The sequence below is a fragment of the Mesocricetus auratus genome, unplaced genomic scaffold (assembly GCF_017639785.1).
Source record: "Mesocricetus auratus isolate SY011 unplaced genomic scaffold, BCM_Maur_2.0 Super-Scaffold_4256, whole genome shotgun sequence".
Lineage (NCBI taxonomy): Eukaryota > Metazoa > Chordata > Mammalia > Rodentia > Cricetidae > Mesocricetus > Mesocricetus auratus.
In genome coordinates, this window is record NW_024429182.1 from 15,489,848 (window position 1) to 15,509,695 (window position 19,848).

A 19,848-nucleotide genomic window follows, 5' to 3' on the forward strand; every position below is an offset into this window, starting at 1 on the left:
TGGACACCTTGGAGTTGGAGTTCCCTGTAGCTATGGATTGCCCAATATGGATGCTAGGAATCGAACCCCTGTCTTCTGGAAAAGGACTAGTGTTCTTGACCCCTAAGCCACTTCTCCAGCCACCACCCCTGAGAGTAGAAACTGGTGAGATCTACTGCATGCTAAGCAGGTACTCTACTTACCACTGAACAAATCTACAGCCTCCATAGTGATTTTCCTATCCCAGGCCTGATGCTGCTTAGCTTTGTGAGCAAGCATATTCAGCATATAGTAAGCGGATAGCCCATAGACCGCATCACAGTTTTCAATGGCAAGCAAGAGTGACAACCAAGAAACACACGATTCCCTCTCAGGGCTACTCCAGGGATGTTTGTAGAAGCTGATCCCTACTAAGAAGGCAAAGATAACCTAGTCAAGCGCTTGTTAGCTCTGTGACCTTGGGCAAATTTAAAATTACCTAAATTCCCAAGGCATGGCTCCTCTAGCCGTCAAAATCTGATCTTAGTCACCCACTCAATACTACTGAGATATTTTCTTTAAAAACAAAACAAAACTGGGCGTTGGTGGCGCACGCCTTTAATCCCAGCACTCGGGAGGCAGAGGCAGGCGGATCTCTGTGAGTTCAAGGCCAGCCTGGTCTACAGATCGAGTTCCAAGACAACCTCCAAAACAATACAGAGAAACCTTGTCTCGAAAAAACAAAACCAAACACACACACACACACACACACACACACACACACAAACAAAAACAAAACTGGACCACTAAATTACCAAGGGCGGGAGAGGAAATGAGAATAGGAAAGCTAATCCCGGAGCAGGTGGAGCTAGAACTGAGGCGTATGCAGGAAGCCTCTGCCAGCTAGTAGGCAGAGAAGAGGGAGAAGTGTTTTAAAAGAAAGTTCAAATGTATTAACCTCCCAGGCTAAGGGTTGTGGGTCAGCTGTAGAACATTCATTTTGTATTTTGTTTTGTGAGATAGGGTTTCACTGTGTAGCCCAAGATAGACCCAGCACTTACAATCCTGTTAGGATTGCAAGTCTAAACCTGGCTAAAGCAGTACTTGTTTTGCATGTACATGGCCTTGGGTTCAATCCTGAATCCCACACAAAAGAAGAAAATATTGGTGTTTTTAGTGGAAATACTTTAAAAATTGTATGATAGTGTGGTTCATGTGTAATGTGTGTATGTGTGCGTGTGGTAGTGAAAGTGCCATGTTGTCTGTAAAGCAGTTAAAGGACAACTTCTGGGTCCTCTATTCTCCCATTGCAGATCCCAGGTATGGAACTCAAGTGTTCAGGCTGGTGGGCAAGCACTTCACCTGCTGAGCCATTTTACCAGCCATACAAAATTACTTCTGAGTGAACGTAGGAAGGAATAGGCCTCATTGCAACGTTTTTCGGGGTTGGTACCTGTCTGGCATGCACGAGACCCTGGGTTCAATCCCCTTACTCACAATGGCATTTTCATACATGCTTTAAACTTCATTCTTTTGTTTGTTTGTTTTTTCGAAAACTTCGTTCTTTTTTAAAAGTTACTTTATGAATATAGGGTTTGGCCTGCATGTATGTCTGTGTGTCTGTGTACCATGTGTAGTGTATGCATCAGTGCCTTTGGAAGCCAGATCTCCTGGGATTGGATTTTCATATCTTTGTGAGCTGGGGCTGGTGATTGAATCCTGATCTGCAAGAGCAGCCTGTGTCAGCCAGGTGGTGATGCCTGTGCCTTTTATCCTAGCACAGAGGCAGACAGATCTCAGATTTCTTAGTTCAAGGCCAGCTTGGTCTATAGAGCAAGTTCTAGTTCAGCCAGAACTACACAGAGAAACTGTCTTCAAAAACAAACAAATGAACAAACAAAAGAGCAACCCACTGAACCGTGTCTCCAACCTTATACTTTAATTTTATTTACTCCCTTTCTCTCTCTCTCTCTCTCTCTCTCTCTCTCTCTCTCTCTCTCTCTCTCTCTCTCTCTCTCTCTCTCTCTCTCTCTCGCATTTTGGAGACAGAGTTTCTCTGTGTAACAGCCCTGGTTGTCCTGAACTTGCTTTGTAGACCAGGTTGGCCTCAAACTCACCCTAGTGAATGCTGGGATTCAAGGCATGCACGACCACTGTCCACTGTCCGGCTCTTTTTTGTTTTTTTGTGTTTTTTTTGCTTTTTGGTTTTTTTGTTTGTTTGTTTGTTTGTTTGTTTTGAGACAGGAATGGGGTGGTTTTCTCTTCGTAGCTCTGGCTGTCCAGGAACTTGCTCTGTAGACCAGGCTAGTCTCCAACCTCCACTTGCTTCTGCTTCCTAAGTGCTGAGATTACAGGCTTGCACCACTATCACCGGGCCCCTTTCCCTCTCCTAAAATCTCTTCCTCCCCTCTAAATAAAATGTAATAAGCTCTCTGAACCCCAGAGCTGAAGATACATGATGTGTATCCTCTGCCACTGAACTGTGGCCCAACCCTGAACCTCCATTTGCTTGCTCACTCAAGCAGGCAATAAATAGCACCTTCTGAAGTTACTCATGGAATCCAGATGTGGTGCCCCATCACTTGAGAGACAGATGCAGAAACATCAGTCATTCTAGCTAGACAGGGGAGAAGCGAAATTGGAAAGGTGTTTGCTGTGCAAGCTTGAGGACTTTGGTTTGATTCCCAGCACCTACATCAAAAGTGCAGATAAGGTGGTAAACCCTTGTAATCCCAGCAATGGGGAGGTAGAGATGAGCACATTCCTGGGGCTCCACAGTAGCCAGCCAGCCTCGCCTAATCTAGGAGCCCCAGAGCTGAGAGAGAGACCCTGTCTCAAAAATAAAACGGCTTGCTGGGCAGTGGTGCTACATGCCATTAATCCCAGCACTGGAGAGGCAGAGGCAGGTGGATCTCTGTGAGTTCGAAGTCAGCCTGATCTACAGAGTGAGTGCCAGGACAAGTTAGGTTAGTCCGCAAAGAAACCCTATGTAGAAAAATCAACAATAAACAAACAAACAAGTAAGATGGTTCTTGAGGAACTACACCAGAGGTTGAGTTCTGGCCTCCATGTGCACACACATGTGCACAGGCACACACAGCTGCACACACGCATACATCCACCCCCACACCAAACATAGAATGTCCTTCTAAAGGAGACCGCAGGTATGAAATGACAGAGCCTGGCACTTGCCCGCACAGCAGCTTCTTTTTGTCTCCTTTCGTGCATTCCACCCTAAAAGAACCTTTGATCCCAAGGGCAGGGAGACCTCTGCAAGGTAGGCTGAAATCCCCGTCGTCCACCAGGTGATCAGGATCACCATGGAATCTGGTCTAGCTAGTTGTATGGAATGAACGACCTTAGGGCCAAGTGGTCACAGTCATGGATGGTGGAGACAGGGAGTTAAGGCTGAGAAACATTCCCTTCCTTCTGTACGGAGTCACATCCTCACATTCAGCACTCTCCGGTCATCCTTGAAATAATCTAAAAAAAAAAAAAAAAAAAAAAAGGACTACCGTCTAACCTGCACCGCTACAAGGGGAGGGGCTCTCTAGCATCTGGGTACACATTGTCTGGTTTACATCTCATCCAGCTGAGGTGCCAATTACAGAAGGAATTTAGGGTGGGGCTGCCGACTGTCCCGGTCATTCAGCTCGTGAGGGGTTGTGGCTGGGTTTCAGATGCAAGCCTCCAGCACTCTGGGCCATTTGTTGCCTTCGGTTCGGTCCTCTCTACTCCCTCTAGCGCTGACCTCTGAAAGAAAGTGCGAAGGAGGTGGGCTCTAGCAGGGGGTGTGGGGATGGTTTCAGTCAAGTCCCTCTATGCCCTTGGTGGGGGCGGGAAAGCCTGCAAGCAGTGTAGTCTAGTGTGAGGGGCTCCCCCTACTCTAAACGCTGGGGGGAGAGTGTTCCATTCCTAGGCTCCTTCCAATCCCCACATCCTCCTTCCATAGCTTCTTGCTCCTTAGCAAAAAACCCTAAGGTTGGGAGAAGGGGGTCTCAGCACTTTAGCCTCCACATCTGTAACCCCTGGTCAGTCAAACCAGCTGCGCAGACTCTAAGTCCGGATAGGGAAATCAAACACCTTTCTCAACCAATCCCCTTTTTTAGCGACAAAGGGAAGCCACCACCCCCTACCCAATCTAGTCCAGATATCTTAGGGAAGGGACACTGGCCCAGGTCCCCAGCATCCACCCGTGTCACACACCCTGAAGCTAGGGCTTGGGGACCCCTTGGAACTCTGTCCTTCAGGCAGCTCCCCTCCTCCCCGCTAATAGGTATTTCCTGTTTATGAGGCAGCTAGGGCTGGGCTTTGGGGAAGGGATGGAGGAGTTCTTCCCCTCTTAGGGTTGGGTCGGGGAGTCCTTGAGGACTGCCTGAAGGTTGGGAAGCTTCTCCCAAAGGAAGAGTGTTTCTTACACAGACTGTCCAGGATGCCCCACCCCCCACCCGCGCCATGGCCTCTGCCCTTACGGGTAGGGGGCAGTGGAGAAGTCGGCTTCCTGTTCGCCACCTCCAAAACCCTCAACAGAGAGCTGTTTCCAGGGGGCGGAGGATGGGGGTGGGTGGGTAGAAGGTTCTAGGGCTGGAAGAAGAAAGTGGGGGATGGGAAGTGTCTCTACTGGTGCGTCAGAGCCTGCAAGAGGAAAGGATGGCCTTCGCAGTCGCCTGCCCCCCCCATTCAAACCTAGTGGTCATTCCACAGCCCGAGTCCCCTTGCAAAACGCGGATCTCAGGCCCTTAGGCGGGAGCCCTATTTAATTAACCCTTTTAGCTCTAGTCCCAACTGGTTTAGCAGGCAAGGTCTGGTTAATTTAGAGGGGATGGGTCCAGGGGTTGCTCCGAGAATTAGGGTAGTGCTTCTTTTCGCACCCAGCTGCGGGTGGAGCGCGTAACACAGGGCCTGTAGACTAGGGGAGCAGAGGCAGGGGTCAGTGCTCCATCCCTCACGGGGGTGGAGAGAGGGCTACACCTCACTGCCCACCCAAGCTCCGCCTCCCCCCAAGCCCCGCGTCCGCTCAGCCCCGCTCCAAGCCCGCGCACCCGGAGGAGGGACGCCGAGCGTGAGGCTTCGTATCCCCCCGCTCCCAGCGCCCGCCCGCCCGCCAGCCCGCCCGCCCTCGCCGGGGTTTCTGCCTCCGTCTCGTTTTTTAAGAGCTGCGTCACATGCATGCCGTTCCCGGGGACGCTCCCTGCCCCTCGCCGCGCGGCGCACGCACGTCGTCGCTCGCGGCGCGCTCGCCCGGGTCACTTTGACACGGCTCTCCCCCTCCCACTAGCAGGCAAATTAGCATATTAATAAAGCCCGGCCCAGCCCGACTAGGGCCGGAGAGCCGGCGCCGGCGAGAGGGAGAGGCCGCGCGAGCGGGAGCGAGCGCGAGGGCGGCGACGGCGAGGGCGGCGGGAGCGCACAGACACGCACACGCACACGCGCACACACGGACACACACTCCGGGGACGCACACCCGCGCGTACACACGCAGAGGCAGCTCGCCTTCCTGCCTGGCTTCCTTCCTGTCTGCTCCGCGCCTGACAGGCCCCTCGCTGCAGGCAGGGGCCGCCCGCACCGGGCTGAGGCCGGGCCGGGCCGGCGGCGAGGGCATCGGGGGCCGCGGGCGGCGGCAGCGGCTCATGCCCGGCCTGTCCCTGCGAGGGGCGGGCACCGTGACTCGGCTGGGCCCCCAGCGGCGGGCGATGTGAAGATGTCAGTGGGCTGTGCCTGTCCTGGTGAGTGGGTCTCGCGGCCGCCTGGCCCCTCCCTCCCTGTCGGCTCCCTCACCCCTGGTTTGGTGATAATTTGTTTGTGGGGGGCGTCGAAGGCATGGTGGGGTCGTGGGCTGTATAGAGTTAGGGGGGCGTCAGTTGGGGGAGGATTTTCTCATCTGTATAAATGCGCAGCAGCCCAGAGGCACGGGGGGGGGTGCTGAGGATGGATTTTTTTTTTGAGGTGGGGATGGCTAACTGGGGAGGGATGGGGGGACTGAAATTCCCAGAATTCCAGGGTGTTAGCCAATCAGAAGTGACTTTGGACTTTTGACCCCCCCCCATCGTAGAGTTGTGATTGGCTGGTTTGGGTTCCCCCCTTCCCTGCTGCTTATTGCCTCTTACATATTTTGTGACATTGCCCCCCCACGGGCTGTTTCTGAGGATGCTGTTTGGGGGAGGAGTTGATTGGGGCCCATCTTGCCCCCTCTAACTTTTCCTGTCTGTTGCCACGGAGGGTTGGCTCTCCTGAGGGACGGAGAGCACTCCTGGGGGGTGTCAGATAATTGGGCCCTTGGGTCAGCAATCTCCCTTCGTGGGAGGGGAAGTGTATCAGTTCCAGACAGGCTGTGAAGTAAGAGTGGTTTCAGAGTTGAGTTAGGGGGAGCAATGCTTGAGCACCCCAAGCGGAAACTTGAGGACCCAAATTCAAATCACAGCCCCCCAGACAGATGAGATCTTGCCAGGCCGTACCCGTGTCTGAGTTTTCCCTCGTAGGGTCAGGGCATAGGCTCTACAAGTGCTAGGAAGGAAAAGTAGAGCCGTGTGATGGGAGAGGTAGTCTAAAGAGGGGCCCGAATGTAGTCTGTCCCTTCCTTACAACTCTGTTCTCAGATTGGAAAGTCCACCTTCTCTAGGAAGTCAGTGGTCCGTGTCCTGGGTCTAGCCTGGTCTGCATCCCTTTCTCCTCTAGATGTCTTGTATTCTGAGAAGCCTATACTTCATAACTAGGGACCCCCCAAACACTCACAAACACACACTCCCCCAAGGGAAGCTGCCAGTGCAGAAGCGTCCTTGGAGATCATGTGACCCTAGCCGAGTTGGACTGGGTTGGGTACACACTTGAAGTGCCTGATGAGGCTGACATTTTAGGGGCATGGGGCCCAGGAGGAGGGCTAGGAGAGCCTGAGGATCCTGGAATATCTGGGTGTGGGAACCCCTGGCTCCTTCTGCAGAGAGGGTGGAGAAGAGGAGGAGGCAAAAAAACCTTGCCAAGCTGGAACCCTGCCTAGCCTCATAGCTGTCCCACCAATTTGATGTATATGTTTATGTGTGTGTTTTCTCCTTTGCAACTGGCCAATGCTAGACAAGGTAGTTCATGCTCTCAGCCCACCCTTGGGTTCTTGCCCTCCAATATGCTTGAGAGCCAAAGTAAGGTAAAGCTCCAAGCAAGCTTTTGGGCTGAAACTTAAAGTTCGTTCCCCTCCCCCGCAGGGTTTCTCTGTGCAACAGTCCTGGCTGTCCTGGAACTCACTCTGTAGAGTGGGGGAAGGACCTCCAGTGCTCGAACTCAGCCTCTGCCTCCTGAGTGCTGGGACTGAAGGTGCATGCTACCACCACAGGACTGAAACTTAAATTTGTTACTCTTAGTTCCTACACATATTAGGTAGGGGTCGTATATGGAGAAGTTGTCAGCCTCGGGGAGGCTGGGGGACTGGTCCTGGAATTGGGGCAGAGTACCTGTGTCAGTGGGAGGACATTTCCTCCTCATAGTCGTTGTGACTAGCATGGGGACAGGGAGAGGATCCATGCCCAGGGTGTGTGTGTGTGTGTGTGTGTGTGTGTGTGTGTGTGTGTGTATGTATGTGTATGTGTGTGCGTGCACATTTTCAGTCAGTGCCCCAGACCTTCTTGTCTGTTGGCTTGGGTAAGAGGGAAGCAGCAAAAGGTGGCTAAGGGGGAGAGAGCCTCTTTCTTGATTGTGAAGAAGTCTGATGACTGATGTCACAGTGAGTGGATGGACCTGAGACCTCAAGAGGAAAACCCGTGGGAGGGGCTTAAAGAGAGTCCTTAGGGTGGAGAATGGCAGGGGCTGGGGTAAGAGAAGGGGCCAGGCCTGCATGTGTGGGGGAGAGCACATGTTTCATTCGTCCAAGGGCATTCTGGCAGCAGATAGCAGCTCAGGCCTGAAGACCACCACCACCCCAGGAGCCCTGGGGCCTAGGCGCCCTGGCAGGCTGCCTGCCTCCCTGCCTGCCTGAGTCTCTCCTTTGTGCTCTGCTGTCTCTGGGCTCCTCCTCCCCCAGCCCGACAGAGACAGCACATGCCCCACACATGTGACTGAGGGAAGCCCGAGCACACGCAGCCACACAGATGCACATGCGGGAACACCGCAAGACACACATGTACACACCCCTCCATCCCTCCTGGTGCTCCTGGGGTGGAGAACATCTTGGGGTTAAATGACCAGAAACAGGAACAAGGCTCGCTCAGGAGCATCTCCCTGGGCAGGATGCTAAGGCCTGTCTGGGGCAGCATGTGGCTCAGAAGGGTTAAGGCTGGGAGAAGTAGGGGGAGGGGAGGAGGCAGCAGTGGTGGCGGCTGGGAGCCAGGAGAGGAGGATGGCAGAGCGCCAGGCCAACGGGAGGCCGGGCACAGACAAAGGAATGGGGGCAGGCACACTGGAGGCCTGGGTCAGGGGCCCGGGCAGGGGGCAGTGCTGGTACCTCAGACTGGGCTGCTTTTCTTTGAGCCCCCACCTCCAGAAGCACCTCGCAGGCAGGCTTCTCTCCCTCATCACCTTTGTCATTGCTGCCCCCACGCACCCGTTTTTAGGGCCTTGTGACACAGACTCGCTGCCTTCAGTTGGACCTTTCCTGCCCTGTGCACTGGGGGAGCTGGGTCAGAGCAGGAGCAGACTTGCCACAGAAGAGGAGTGAGGAGCCCTTTGAATGATAGGTCAGAGTCTTGCTGCAGCTTGGCGCTTAAGGGCCCCTCAACAGTGAGGGGGGGGGCCCTGTGGCTCCTGTGTGACTAGAAGGTTCTGAGCTCTGGGCTGGGGGCAAACGCCAGAGCATGTACTCCTCCCCCACCCCTATGTGGACGGTCATTGGAAGCCTGGAGGGGGAAGGGAACATGGCTAGGAATGGCTGCCTGGCCCCAGGACGGGTTTACTTCAAGTGGAGAAGTGGAGTTGAAAGTCCAGGTCTCCAACCTCAAGTCCTCCTGGCTCACTTGTTCTGGTGAAGTCTGTGTATTTGATCCCCTGTGTGAATGTCCATGTGTGTATTCACATCTGCGTGTATTCTTCAGGTAATGCCTGTCAGCACGCTTTGGAAAGTTTATTTGTTTATTTATTTGTGCTGAGGCTGTTTTTCAACTCCTTGATCCTTCCTGTGCCTTCTGAGTGTTGAGATTAGGGATGTGTTCCAGCAGGCCCACATGCCCCATGCTATATGTATTTTAAGACAGGGTCTTACCATGTATCCCTGTCTGGCATGGAACTTGTTATTTAGAGTAGGCTGGCCTTGAACTCACAGAGATCTGCCTACCTCTGTCTCCAAGTGCTGGGAATAAAGGCGTGTGCCACCACATCCAAAACCATGTATTTATTTTTGAAATAATCTCCATGTGGCTGAGACTGGCCATGGACCGTACTCATCGAAACCCTCCTACCTCAGCTTCCCAGGTTTTGGGATAACAGGTGTGTTCCACTCTGTCCAGATCACTTTGGAAAGTTTAAAGGCACAAATGACAGCGTTCTTCTGTTGCTGGTGGAAGAGTGTTCTTTATTTCAGAATTGGGATCTAAATTTTCAGGCTAGAAGGAATGTCATATCCTGGTGGTAGGCTGCATATTGCAGGTTCTGGATAAATGGCATAGATTTTCAATTGTTTGTGAAAGCTGGGGCGTAGCATATGAGCCAGGAGAATGGAGTTCAGGTTCCAGAGAAGATGGGCTATGAAGAGTCGGCTGGTGCATAACAATTGACCAGGATATCTATAGTTCAGTGTGTGCCGGATATAGCAAGTAGTGACACAGTTTTGGTGTGTATGTTGGGGTCAAGATCCATGCATGGTCCCAGCCACCATAGAAATGAGCATCAGGGTGTAACCCATACTTGGTGTATGTCCAGGCTATGAGTGTGTTTAGGGTTTTAGGCGTGTGTATCAGCTACGGATTTGTGTGACCATGAGAGGTGTCCTTTACGTGTGGAGCATGCTTACAGAGCCAGGTGCAGTAGTGTCATTTCCTTGCTTCTGTGTGTGTCATGAAAACTCCTGGCCTTGGGTTGGTTGTGAATGGTGTTGCGGGAGCCGGGGTAGTAGAGGACACACTCTGACCACAGAGACTGAAAGTGGGTGCCCTTCCTCAGAGTGTGTACCTGTGCACGTGTTTCCTGTCTAAGTAGCGGGGTCTAAATTCCCACCAAAGTTCCAGAAGTATCTCTTCCCTAGGATAGCTCTTTTCAGATGACGCAAACTCTTTCCCTCCCACGAACCAAATTCCTTTATTAAGACCTGGGGTAGTATGAAGGATCCAAAGACCCCTTTGAAGGACCCCGGTATAGGCAAGTTTGCCTTCCTTACCCTGACACCAGATAAACGCTTTTTCCCTATCATCCACGTGGCTTCGGGGGCCGGAAGGATGTTCCGTAAAGGGGATCTAATCCAGGGCTCGGGACTTGGCTGGGTTTGGGGCAGGGAAGCCTGGACTGTCCACTTCTCTCTAGTATTTACAAGCTGAACTTAGAATGTGGTTCTGTCAAAAGTAAACGCCCCGAGCTTCCTCCCACCTAGCCGCTCTTAGATTTCTCCTGAGGAACCTAGTGTGGCTGCTCAGGCCGACCTTTAACCTGGGGTGGGGGGTTGGCTGGCTGGGTGAAGACACTAGGAGTCTGCAAAGGCCAACACCGCCCTTCACCCCTCCCTCCATGAGGGTGCGTTTCGCTGCCGGCTTCCCTAGGCCTCCTCCTGGTCCAGGTCTCCCCTGGCCCAGTCTGTTCAGTCCCCAGCCTCCAGGTCTCAATCTCTTTTGTTTTTCTCAGCAGTCCCTCCTCGCTCCCTCCCTCCCTCCGTTCTTCCTCCTCGCTGGCGGGGAGGGGGCGGGGCCGGCGGGGCAGCTCCACCCTCCGCCCGCCCTGGGGCCTCCTTCGGAGAGCGGCTCGGAGAGCGAGCGGGGAGGAGAGGGAGGAGGAGGGAGAGAAAGGCAGAAAGGAAGGAGCAGGCGGGCGCTGCTTGTGTCTGAGTGTGCCAGTGTGAGTGAGTGTGAGTGCCGGGCCCTGCCTCTCCCGCCTCCCCAGCAGAGGGGCCCGGTGGCCAAGGGAGGGCGGGCGGGCTGCTTGGAGGCAGAGGCAGCGAGAGGCGGCGGCGGGCAGAGCCGAGGAGGAGGAGGAGAGAGGAAAGAGCCGAGCAGCCATTGTTGAGGGAAACCTTGCAAACAAAGAAGGCTCCGGACTCCCCGCTGCCCCCCGCCCCCCAGGCCGGCCCCCCGGCCCCCAGCCCCCGGCCCAGTGGCCATTGTAACTTTCCCCCCGGGCTGTGGACGCCGCGGGGCGGGCGGAGGCTGTGCACGCGAGTCTTTGTGCGGCCTTCGGAGTGGAGCTCCCAGCTAGACCGGCCTGTCCCACTCGGGACATGAGCTGCTGAAGTTGGCTCCACCTAAGTCCTCACCCTTGCCAGGGTCCCTGAGGGCTTCCAGGCGCTCCCCACACCTTCCCCGATCCCCTCAGTTCTCCCAGGTAAGTCTGGGCACCTTGAAGCTTGTTGGGGTGGGCAAAAGGCCCTATGTCTAGCCCAGGCCTGGTATGCTGGCTGGGGGAGAAGTGCCCCCTCCCCCGGCTCCCAGCGTGAGGCTGCTGACCTATGGTCAGCCCCGAAAGGGAGGAGGCTTGCCCTCGGGTCAGTCTGGTTACCATGGAAATGCTCAGCTGGAGGTACCTTCTCAGCCTCTGACGTTGCTTCCAACCTGAGCAAACTTTGCTAGTTCTGAGCTCCTTTTCTCAGCCCTCTTCCTCAAAGCTTTCAGACTGTTGAGGGGCAGGTGTAGACTGTAAGGCTGAATAACACACTTCCTTCACTCCCACCCCCACCTTGGTCCCTGTGTTCCTCTCCTGTGGACGGGCAGCAACAGGGACAGATGGTCAGGGTAATGTCCCTCCCCTTCTCCCAGCCCCTTGTGCTGGGCTACTGGGAGTTGCTATGGCTCTTGGAGAAATGCTGAGTTTGTTTGTGTCCATTCACTTGAGATGTAAATAGAGGCCCCGGAGTTTGGGCTTTAGCTCTCCCCAGAACTTTTAGCGCAGCCCCAAATTATACCTGTGAGGAACTCAACTGTCTTGCATTCCCTCTCTTCACGTTCTTGAACTGATAAATTTCTTCAGGAGACCCAGAAATTCAGTGGGGGCAGAGGTAGTTCTGCTTTTTAGGAAAAGGGAATGAGGGCCAGTTCTGAGAAACCATTCTCTTGGATTCATTACCTAGACCTGGCCTTTGGTGGACTACATACCTTCCAACTTTCTGTGTGGCTCTAGTCTGTCTTGTGGTTTGAGGAGTGGAGAGTCTCGATGGCTGGTAGAGACTGTCACTCCTGGGATGGGTTCAGTACAGGACTGGTGTGTGGAAGCAGTGTGGGCAGTGTTTAGTGTGTGGACCTGTGAGAGCTCCCACATGAGGTGAGCGCTTCTTGTGGGCACCCTGATACTGCCTGGGGCTGCTGGGTTCCAGCCCTGGGCAGGCGTGTTGAGGCGAGCTGAAGGTGGGAGCCTGCTAGGCAGGATGAGGCACACGCGTGTGCAGACACACACAAGCTCTGACTCTTGGCACCTTTAGAGACTGTAGGCTGGGCCCCTCGGGACCTCCTTCTGCCCACATTGTCATATGGAGCCACTGGGGAGAAAATTAAGTGGCACATGTTGGCACAGGGTCTTCCTTTGTCTCATCCCCCCCAGGAGCAAAATAAGTTTATGTCTAAATTAGGGGACAGGGCTCAGATATAGCCAGTACAGGTGCAGTTAAGTTTTAGGGGCCAAGGAAGTGAAAACGGGGCCAGAGCCTTTGAGACCATGCCTCAGTTTCCCCTCTTTTCTGGTGGGGAGGGGAATAGAGTTGCCTGGGTAACTGGCTCCTGTCCAGGTATGAATTTAACTGTAGCAGTCATAAACTAGTATGCAAGCAAGTTACACGCGCTGCTTTAAGGGGGGGGGGCGCCTCTGCACATGTCCATCTACAACAGAGACCTCTGTAGTTAGTGTTTGTCTCTAGACTAAGCCCCTGGAAGGAGGCTGTTTACCAGGCTCCTGCGTAGTAGAATGTAGTGGAAGCCCCCCCTGCTTCCCTCCTCCCTCGAAGTTCAAAAAGGGCTGGATTTTGTGTTTCTGGGCTGGAAACAATGCTCTGCCCATTGTAGGTGTGGGTATGGGGGCTAGGCTGATAAGGGAGAGGCTGTTGGTAGGGGAGGCCAAAAACTCAACTGTTATCTGGCGAACCGCACCCAACAGGCACACAGCCCCCTTATCTTTCTATCCCTTGCCCTCCTGAGACCCAGCAGGGTGGAGGAAGAGCAGAGAATTCCCTAAATCCCTCTATCTGCCCCCACCTCGGTCACCAGCACACACAATAAAGGGGTCAAAGGGGAGAAATGGAGTAGGTATCAATCCTGCTGCCTCACGGAATTGAATGAAACTGCAGGTAGGAAAGAGGTTTGGGAAGTTGTTCATTTGATCTTTTTTTCTGTGACACTGGCATTTCTTCCTTGCTTCAGTTCATCCTTCATCCAGCCTCAGCCCAAAAATAGTATCTTGAGTATGGACTGGCATTAGGATTGCTCCTTCCTCCCTGCCTCCCTCCCTTCCTTCCTCTTCCTAATTTTGTTGTATTTTTAACTATGGGGGAGGGGACATGGGAGAGTGTACACAATTGCAGGTACCCATAGAAGCCAGAAGAGGGTGCTATGTCCCCAGGAACTGGGGTTACAGCATCCCAATGTGCTGGGAACCAAACTCCGGTCTTCTGGAAGAGTGAATCGTGTGTCCTCTTACTCCTGAGCCAGCTCTCCAGCCTCTCTCCCAGCCTCTTAATTAAATAGGATGGGAGCTAGATTTTTGAAGAGGTGGTAGGTCCTTAGAGTAGTCCGCGCTCTTCTAGTTCACCCTCTCTGGTAAACAGACCAGAGGCTCCAGAAGATCAGCCTTATCCACAGGGTTCCAGAACTCCCAGAAGCTTAGGGAGCTGCCGTTCTCTTCGTTAGGTTGCTCCTCAAAGTCATTCAAGCTGTACTCACCAAAGGAGCCCCCGAACGGCAACGCCTTCCCTCCCTTTCATCCCGGCACCATGCTGGATCGGGATGTGGGGTAAGTTGCTTCCCTGCTTCCTAACTCATTAGACGGTAGCCTGCCTGGGAAGGGAAGGGAAGGTCCTCTCCCTTCTCTGGTGGTTTCTGTCTTCCGCCCTGGTTCTCACAGTCTCTTCCCTTATACAGCCCAACTCCCATGTACCCACCTACATACCTGGAGCCTGGGATAGGGTAAGTGGAGTCCAGCCAGTAGAGAAGCGTCCTCTGCATGGACCTAGGTGGGAGTGGGGCAGGTAGGACGATTCTGCTTCTGACCTCACGTCCTCACTCCCCCAGGAGGCATACACCATATGGTAACCAAACCGACTATAGGATATTTGAGCTTAACAAGCGGCTACAGAACTGGACAGAGGTATGGCCAAGGGAGGAAAGACTAGGAAGGGAGGGCCAGGTGAGCGCCCTCTCGGGATGTGCACTGATTTCCGTGTTCTCTAGGAGTGTGACAATCTCTGGTGGGATGCTTTCACGACTGAGTTCTTTGAGGATGACGCCATGTTGACCATCACTTTCTGCCTGGAGGATGGACCAAAGAGATACAGTGAGTGGCCTCTGTGCGAGCTAGCTTTGTGAGTCTGCCTTGGTCCTTTCTGAAGTGCCTCTGTCCTGAGCAATCTGTCCTGTCTGTACAGCCATTGGCCGGACCCTGATCCCACGCTACTTCCGCAGCATTTTTGAGGGGGGTGCTACGGAGCTGTATTATGTACTTAAGCACCCCAAGGAGGCATTCCACAGCAACTTTGTGTCCCTCGACTGTGACCAGGGCAGCATGGTGACCCAGCACGGCAAACCCATGTTCACCCAGGTCAGCACACCAACAGGATATGGAACACCAAGGGCACCTGGCTTTGATTTCCTCTTTCCCGACATGTACTACAGCTGTTCCCCACGGAGGCATAATGGGAAGTGGCCAAATGAGAAGGGAGGGCAGGCGTAGCATTCAGCAGATATTTATTTGGTTTATTCATGTCAGTTTTCTGGGCCCCGAGGTATACGGTGAACGAGAGCCTGCCCTCATAGAGCTTGTAGCAGATGGGGTTTTCTCTGGCTACTTGGGAAAAGGACGAGGATCTGTTAAGCTTTCCTACTATGTGTGTGTAAGTATGTGTGTGTAAAGGCCAGGTGTGACAGGCACATGGGGAGGGGGCGTGCTGCAGCCGTTATGCACCCAGATATTTGCACAGGCAGCAGAAGTTTTTCGTAGGGGGAGAGATCCTGAGTCGGGGAGAGCTGTAGCAGGCACGTTTTTGTGTATATGGCAAAGGGGCAGGGATATGACGAGCCTGTCCCCAGGTGTGTGTGGAGGGCCGGTTGTACCTGGAGTTCATGTTTGACGACATGATGCGGATAAAGACGTGGCACTTCAGCATCCGGCAGCACCGAGAACTCATCCCCAGGAGCATCTTGGCCATGCACGTGAGTCGCGAGCAGGGCCTGACGTAAGGGCAAAGCTGGCAGCAGCGGGGTTGGGCAGGCGGTGTCGTTTCCTGACTGAACTAAGAGTGCAGAGGGGAGATGGGTTTAATACTAGCCCTTTCTCTCAGTGTCACATGCTCAGGTGTTCAGATGCCTCTCTTTCTCCCTCTCCAGGCCCAGGACCCCCAGATGCTAGATCAGCTCTCCAAAAACATCACCCGGTGTGGGCTATCCAATTCCACTCTCAACTACCTCCGAGTAAGTGTCTGGTCGCCCCAGCTTTGCCCCGGCTTCTCTCCTTTGAGCTGCATGTTTCTCCCTAACAGTCTAATCCATCCTCTGGTCTACCGGCAGCTCTGTGTGATACTCGAGCCCATGCAGGAACTCATGTCCCGCCATAAGACCTATAGCCTCAGCCCCCGAGACTGCCTCAAGACCTGCCTTTTCCAGAAGTGGCAGCGCATGGTAGCACCTCCTGGTGAGTGCCTTGCCCCTGCCCTCACCAGGCTCTGACAGGACACCCTGAGGCTGTATCTCTTAGCCCCATGAAGTTCCCTCTGCTCTGTTTCTTACTCCTGGGACTACAAGACTGAGGACAGGGTAGACACGGTCACCTGAGGAGTGGGAATGGAGACTAGGGGTCCAGGGCCCTCTCCCACCTGAGCCTCCTTTCCCTGGCACAGCGGAGCCTGCACGGCAGCAGCCCAGCAAACGGAGGAAACGGAAGATGTCAGGGGGTAGCACCATGAGCTCTGGGGGTGGCAACACCAACAATAGCAACAGCAAGAAGAAGAGTCCAGCCAGCACCTTCGCTCTCTCCAGCCAGGTACCTGTAAGCATCTCGGCTTTCTTCTCTTCTGGGCTGCCCCACTGCTCATCCCTGACCCCTGTCTGACCTGAGCTTACCAGCAGGCGTAGAAGCAAACAGTTTGCCCATGTAGTCTAGAGTCAGCATGATCTGACTCCTTTCACTGATGAGGAAACCCTTCCCAGGCACATGCATGCATGGTTGTGATCACACAAACTCAACCGCAGGTACATAGGACATGAGACAGGATCAGCTGTGAGAGAATGTACAGTGCTCAGAGCAGGTAGCGTGAGGCACGCACCCATCGGAATACGCTCACACTGATGGAAGGGTATGCAGGCTTGAATGTTGCATATGTAGAATACATGCACATTTATGCACATGCACATTTCCCTCCCTCATATTTTTGATCCACTCACTCTCTTACATATAGACAGAAGTTTAGGGGACCCCTAAAACCAGAGGTGGGTGGATTAGGGAGCTAGGGAGTGAGAAAATGGTATTTCTAGAATCCAATGAGTAAGGGCTAAAAGCTGTGATGCTCTGGCATCCTTTAGTGGGAAGGATTCCAAGAGCCGAGGGTGTCTAGAGTTGGGGTTTAAACCTGGGTATGAAGAGGAGGGTGGGGTGTTGAGCTTGTAGGGAGGGTTTGGGGGCTCTGGGGATATCTGCTGCCCTGGGTTGGGCGAGCCCCTGCCCCGATTATGTTTGGGGACCTCCGTCACTCTCAGGATGTGATGGTGGTGGGGGAGCCCACCCTGATGGGCGGGGAGTTCGGGGACGAGGACGAGAGGCTCATCACTCGGCTGGAGAACACCCAGTTTGACGCGGCCAACGGCATTGACGACGAGGACAGCTTTAACAACTCCCCTGCACTGGGCGCCAACAGCCCCTGGAACAGCAAGCCTCCATCCAGCCAAGAGAGCAAATCGGAGAACCCCACGTCACAGGCCTCCCAGTAAAGAAAGGCCCTGCCATGGCCACCCAGGGCTCTGCCTGCCCCACCCCTCACAGCCCAGGGAGCAGAAGACAAATAAGAGACTGAGCATCTGAAATGGGCAACCTCCATCCATCCACTTCAGGGAGGAACTGGACTCATGGGGGGCAGGTGCCAAGATTTGCCCCGAAGTTGCCCTTGGCTGGGCCTGGCCCCTGCAGAGCCTTTTGGGGGAAGGGGGTTCTCATATTGATGCCTGTGTGGACCCTGGGCCTCTGAGATGTCCTAACCCTCCTCTCCCCAGGGCATTCGCCCCCATTCTCACCCCAGGTTCTGGGTGTCCCAGCTTCCTGATTTGTCCCTCTGAGCCTGGGGTTTATACCCACAGCCCTTAGGGGCTTAAAGTTACGGGGCTTGGTTGAATGCCTTTCCCCTAGGCGGCTGTTAATAGAGGGTAAAATTCTGGGATCCTCCCTTTTGCCACTTACCCAGCTCCGAGTTTTTAAAAAAAATAATATTATTAAAAATGTAAATTAAAAAAAAAGTCACTCATGTTCCCCTGCTCCCCTGTTGAAATTCCAGCTACCTCCCTCCTTTCGGCAGATGGAGGGTCTAGGGCCCAGGTGGGGGTGAGAGTTGGGACAGGGTACATACCATTTTATACAGTTTGAGAAGCTTCGGACCAAGGAGTCGCTTTGCCATCTCTTTTCTTTCCCTCTGGGGTGACTGGAGTGGGGCAGCATGCCGTCACGTGGGGTGGGATCACTGGTGACCACATCTTTTGACAGCCCCCTGTTGTCTGTCCACCCAGCCTCCAGGGCTCCAGCCTGCTCTCCTAGTGCTTGTGAGTCCCTCTAGCCCTCCCCCTCCATGGTGCGCATTTTTACTGTTCTACAGCAGCTGTCTTGGATGGGTGGGGAGGCTCCTCGGGGAGCATAGAGGGAAGAGGGGAGCTGCTTCATTTGTCACTTTTTTTGTCCCAGTGTGTCAGGAATAGGATGAGGACTTTAGCCACTTTACTCCAGAACCTTCTCCCAGCCCCTCAAACTGTGTTAGTCCTAGCCTCTCTTGCACTGAGGAAAGGAGCTTAAGCCCGCCAGGGAGAAAGGCCTCTGTCATACCCCCCAAGCTGAAGTAGACATTCCTCTCCCATGTCCCTCTCTCACAGAGGATGAGGAGGGGCAGCCAGTACCCTCCGCTCCATTTCAGCATTGGAGGTGAGGCCCAGAGCAGGGCTCCTTGGCTCTTCAGTCCCAGAGTGTGGGTGCCTCCTCTCTCCCCATTCTCCCTTTTGGATTATGGGGTCCCTTGTGCCCTGCTTCCTCCTTGCCAGCCACTTTTGGGAGGATGCTGTCAGGAGCCAAAGGAAAGAGAGGAAGGTGGATATCCCATCCCTGCTGTAATGATTTTCTTCTATTTTTTTTTCTTTCTTTTTTTTTTTTTTCCTTTTTTCTATTTTTGGCCAATTGAGTCATGTATGGTACCAATCAATAAAGAGACATTTTGGTTTGAGAGTGTCCTGGTTAGTCATTGGCGCAAAGTTTGTCAGGCATGGTGTCATATGCCTTTGGTCCCAGCACTCAGAGACAAGAGGCTCTCTAGTCTTTATAGTGAGTTCCAGGCTAGTTAGGGCTGTATATTGAGACCTTGTTCAAGACAGGCTTCCTTTTTACCATGTGCCTCAGTGGAGCTGTTCTGAATCAGGCCTGTCTTTCCCTCTAGGTCCCAATCTTTTTCCCAGGTATCCCATCCCAGCCCCAATACCTTAGGTGTGGTCTTTCCTCACAGCCACCCTCACCTCAGCTGTTGCTAAGGTTTCTGTACTCTGAAGCAAGGCTCCTGGGAGAGAGACTTGGATGAAGATGTTCAAAGGTTTATGGGGATCCTTGGAGGGAACTTGGGTTGCAGGACCTTAGGGGCAGTTAGAATCCCTGTGAGATTCTTTCTGTTTTCTGGGACATCCCTAACAAAACAAAAACCAGCCATATGAGGTCTAAACCAGTCCCACCTGGGACCTAAGCCCCCGGTGAGGGATTCCAAGAGGAGCAGAGAATTATGTCTTGTCCCCTCCTAAGTTCAGGGGAGACAGGAGAAATAGGACCCCTTCAGGTTTATTTTCAGTTAACGTTAACTCCTAACTTTCTCATCATTGAAGAGATTGTCAAGGTCTTGGAGACCCTACTGTGGGTTGGAGCTTGGGTCTCATTTTTATCCTAAGGGGAAGCCTCAGACCCTTCCCTATTGAGGTCTGTGGATCTTCAGCTAACCCTGATAGACCTGTGCTTCTGCCTCACCTTCCCAGTTACGGGAAGATAACCGAAGAACTGGCTGGCTGGCTCACCGCCTGCCGCCTCCACAGTTACCTGTCCTGTTGCCACACATGGTTACAGACATCACACACACACACACACACACACACACACACACACACACACACACACACACACACACACACACAGAGGCTTGGCCAGCCACTTTCTCATTCCGAGTACTACCTGCAGATCATTTGGTGTAGAATTCACATCTGGTCTTTTTTTTTTTTTTTTTTTTTTTTTGGTTTTTCGAGACAGGGTTTCTCTGTGGCTTTGGAGGCTGTCCTGGAACTCACTTGGTAGTCCAGGCTGGTCTCGAACTCACAGAGATCCGCCTGCCTCTGCCTCCCAAGTGCTGGGATTAAA

The 19,848-nt window shown here is 53.5% G+C and overlaps 1 protein-coding gene and 1 long non-coding RNA gene across 4 annotated transcripts; one reads left to right on the forward strand and one right to left on the reverse strand.

The window, feature by feature from the left end:
• Positions 1-2,973: 2,973 nt before the first annotated feature.
• On the reverse strand, positions 2,974-5,028 carry LOC121139747. Its single transcript, XR_005876664.1, has 3 exons — positions 4,431-5,028; positions 3,540-3,711; positions 2,974-3,441 (listed from the first exon to the last, which is right to left on the reverse strand). It is a non-coding gene; the product is annotated as an uncharacterized LOC121139747 (long non-coding RNA).
• A 329-nt stretch (positions 5,029-5,357) lies between these two features.
• Positions 5,358-18,684, forward strand: Ldb1 (LIM domain binding 1). 3 transcript variants are annotated; one of them, XM_005063512.4, is made up of 11 exons: positions 5,358-5,684; positions 13,908-14,010; positions 14,139-14,183; positions 14,289-14,364; positions 14,448-14,550; positions 14,642-14,814; positions 15,303-15,425; positions 15,600-15,683; positions 15,780-15,903; positions 16,109-16,251; positions 16,965-18,684. In XM_005063512.4, the coding sequence occupies exons 1-11, from the start codon at positions 5,660-5,662 to the stop codon at positions 17,193-17,195; spliced, it is 1,230 nt and encodes a 409-aa protein (XP_005063569.2). In that variant the 5' UTR covers positions 5,358-5,659; the 3' UTR covers positions 17,196-18,684. The 3 variants fall into 3 exon arrangements, with proteins under 3 accessions (XP_005063569.2, XP_005063567.1, XP_005063568.1); XM_005063510.4 differs by having other exon boundaries at positions 5,359-5,684; positions 16,109-16,257; XM_005063511.4 differs by lacking the exon at positions 5,358-5,684 and adding an exon at positions 11,194-11,400 and having other exon boundaries at positions 16,109-16,257.
• Positions 18,685-19,848: the final 1,164 nt, after the last annotated feature.